Consider the following 2,883-nt stretch of genomic DNA (forward strand, 5'->3'; position numbering starts at 1 on the left):
GAAAGGGGGGCACACTCATGGTGGGGGGGGGTCACTGGGGGCCCTCAGGACAGGCTCATCACAGGGGTGGGAGATGGGTGCCCACTGGGACCCTCCCGGCCACCTGTCCCCCTACCCTTGGGGTGCTCCGCCAGCATGTCCCGGGTGATGCAGACCTTCCCAATAACGTCATCGCGGCTGGAAAATAAAAACCAGTAGCAGGACACATCGTGGGATTGGAGCTCACCCGCTCCACCAGGCCTTAGGCGGGACTGCCCCCACTGTGTGTTTTGGGGGGTGGAAACAGCACCCGGGTGTCCTAGGCTGGAGCCACCACGGTGTGTCTGTCCCCACAGAGCAGCCACCCTTTGCTGCCAGTTGGAAAGCAACCTCAGGAAATAACTTCACCCATTTGTGTCCCAAAGCCCAAGCCAGCATGGCTCGTGTGGATTCTCCAGTGTCTACAATGGGGCTGAGCACGCAGGCAGCCAAAGCCACCAACCTCGGTGTCCCCACGCCGAGCCCCCACCGCTCTGCAGCCGGCCCACCCATACCTGAGCGCGTCCTCATCCATGACATAGATGGAGACGCTGTGAAAGGTGGGCTGGAGGCACACCTCATATTCTTCCCCCCAGAATGGGGACAGCGTCTTCCACACCGTGGCCGTCCTGTGGGCAGAGAGCACCGGCGATGGTGGGGTACAGGGCTCCCTCGTCGGGGCGCTCCCCACCTCCCCAGCCCTGCGAGCTTCCCAGCTTTTGGTGACATGGCTGGGGCAGCACCCACAGTTCTGAACCCTCAGCTGGGGCAGGGGATGGGTCCCTGTCCCTGTCCTGTCTTGTGGCTCTGGGCTGGTAAGACATGGGGGGTGGCCATAAGCTGTTAGACATCGCAGCCTGCATCTGGAAGAGCAGCTCAGCCCAAGCACGGAATAAAATAACAATAACAATAATAACAATATTGTGCCTGCAGCAGGGTAGATGGGGAACACGCCAGGAGCCGGGTGTGCCAGCATGTTTGGGGGCCAGCCAGGGACATGGAGCCGCTCACCTGATGATGGCCTCATCATCGACCTTCACGATGCAATACGGGTCGCTGCTCCCCGTGCTGGAAGGACAAGAAACGGTGCCATCAGCACCGGGGGCCGCCCCACCAGCCCCCTGCCCCAACCCCGCTGGGCTCTCATGGTCATGGGCAACCAAACCCTTCAGCCCTGGCAACCACCCCCACAGAGGGGGGACCTGGCAGGTGCCCCTTGTAGGCACCCCCAGGGCTGTGGGGTGCTGGGGGCAGTTGTGGGGGTACAAAAGCACCCCCAGAAGCCAGCAGCTGTGGTGGGCGGTTTTGACCATGGCTGCAGGCACATGGTGACCCCAGCTTTGCTCCTGGCCTGAGGAAACACATCCCTGACTGTGTCCGGCCACTTCATCCCGCTGGCAGCTGAAAGCGGCTTTCTTCTTCCAAATAGGAAGGTTAAGAACAAACAAAACCCACCCTTTCCCCGAAATCGCTCCAGGCACCCCCAGCCCTGTTGCACACACTGGGAGCGGGGCCACGGGAGCCCGCTCCAGCCCCGGGGAGCAACCAGAGCCCCAACATCTCCATAGGGATGGGGACATCCCTGGGGACACCTCCAGTGACGCAGAGGGTGCGAAGGACATGCAGCGTGTGCCACGGTGGCCACGGGCTCTTGGCAGCCACTACGATGCCCTGACCCCACTTCCTCCCTGGGGATGACCCAAGTCATCACTCCCATGTGCCGCTGCCAAAAAAAAATTAAAAAAAAAGAAAAAAAAAGTAAGTCACCATTTTACAGCTTATTGCCCCAGTTCATCAGAAACAAGGTGACTCAGATGCAGGCAGGGGTGGGGGCTCTGGCCGGCAGCAGAGGAGCCAGCAGGACCTGGGTGCTGGCCAAGAGGATGGAAAGGCTGTGGCTCCCGTCCCACCGGCAGCCAGCACAGAGCAGCCCGCTCCGAGCACAGTTACTCATTAATGTTGGTCCTGGCTGCGTTCGTCAGCTAGCCATAAGCATCCCGGAGAGGGGAGAGGGCACACGGGTGGAGGTTTTGGGGACCCCAAGCACAGAGCAATTTCCCCATCCCCAAACCAGGGAGGTTGAGAGCCAGCTCCTGAGGAGATTAAAAGGGTTTGGGGTGCTCCCTGCCCTGCAAAACGTGGCTGCAGGGGGTTTCTCCGGGCTGTACATCCCAGGGACCGCGCTGGTATCCCCGTCCCAAGGCATCCTGATTGTTTTGGGCTACGCATGGTGCTGGCAGTGCAGACAGGTTGCTAAGAGCAGCTTTCTGCCCGCCTGCTCCCATTGCCGGCCGTCCTCTGGAGAGGGTTTTAATGAGAGCAGTGGACGAAGCACCGTTAGCCAAAGCCTGTTGCTGACATTTCCTGCCTTATGCAAACCATCAAGCAGGCAGGGAACACGCAGGCAGAAAGGGAACATCTGCCTGCCCAAGCTGTGCCCAGCAACGCAGGGCTGGCTTCAGGCGGGCACTGGAAAACCTTGTCCCCAACACAGGGACATTTCGAGCACATGGGCTGCCCCACATCCCGTGGGATGCAGGGTGCCACGAAGCCATCCTTGCAGTACTGGGGCATCGTGTGCACTGGGGTGGCCAAAATCCATCCTCTGTGGGCTGCAGGAGCAGCTGCAGAGGTGCCCAGGCTGCCAGGGAGCCTGCGATGCCCATCAGTGGGGGATAAATCCCCACTGCAAAGGCAGGCAGGGAACCCGGCACCGCACCAGGTGACATCGTCTGCACAGCATTGCCATCCCTGGATGCTACCCAGTGCCCGGGAGGTGACAGAGGAACAGATTTATAAGGCTTGGAGGCTCCCGGCGGGCACTGAGCATCCTACTGATGCCTACGCAGAGCTTGGCTTGCTCCA

The 2,883-nt window shown here is 60.6% G+C and overlaps 1 protein-coding gene across 1 annotated transcript in view; it reads right to left on the reverse strand.

The window, feature by feature from the left end:
• The window catches only part of LOC104131793 (ras GTPase-activating protein 4-like), a 12,777-nt gene that overhangs the window by 9,321 nt on the left and 573 nt on the right, over window positions 1–2,883 (reverse strand). The window contains 6 exon segments of the mRNA XM_035900534.1: window positions 52–177; window positions 534–647; window positions 1,030–1,139; window positions 1,303–1,427; window positions 1,430–1,571; window positions 1,573–1,706. Coding sequence (XP_035756427.1) covers window positions 52–177; window positions 534–647; window positions 1,030–1,139; window positions 1,303–1,427; window positions 1,430–1,571; window positions 1,573–1,706 — 751 coding nt within the window.

This window comes from Egretta garzetta, unplaced genomic scaffold (genome assembly GCF_000687185.1).
Source record: "Egretta garzetta isolate BGI_Z169 unplaced genomic scaffold, ASM68718v1 scaffold108, whole genome shotgun sequence".
NCBI classification, from domain to species: Eukaryota; Metazoa; Chordata; class Aves; order Pelecaniformes; family Ardeidae; genus Egretta; species Egretta garzetta.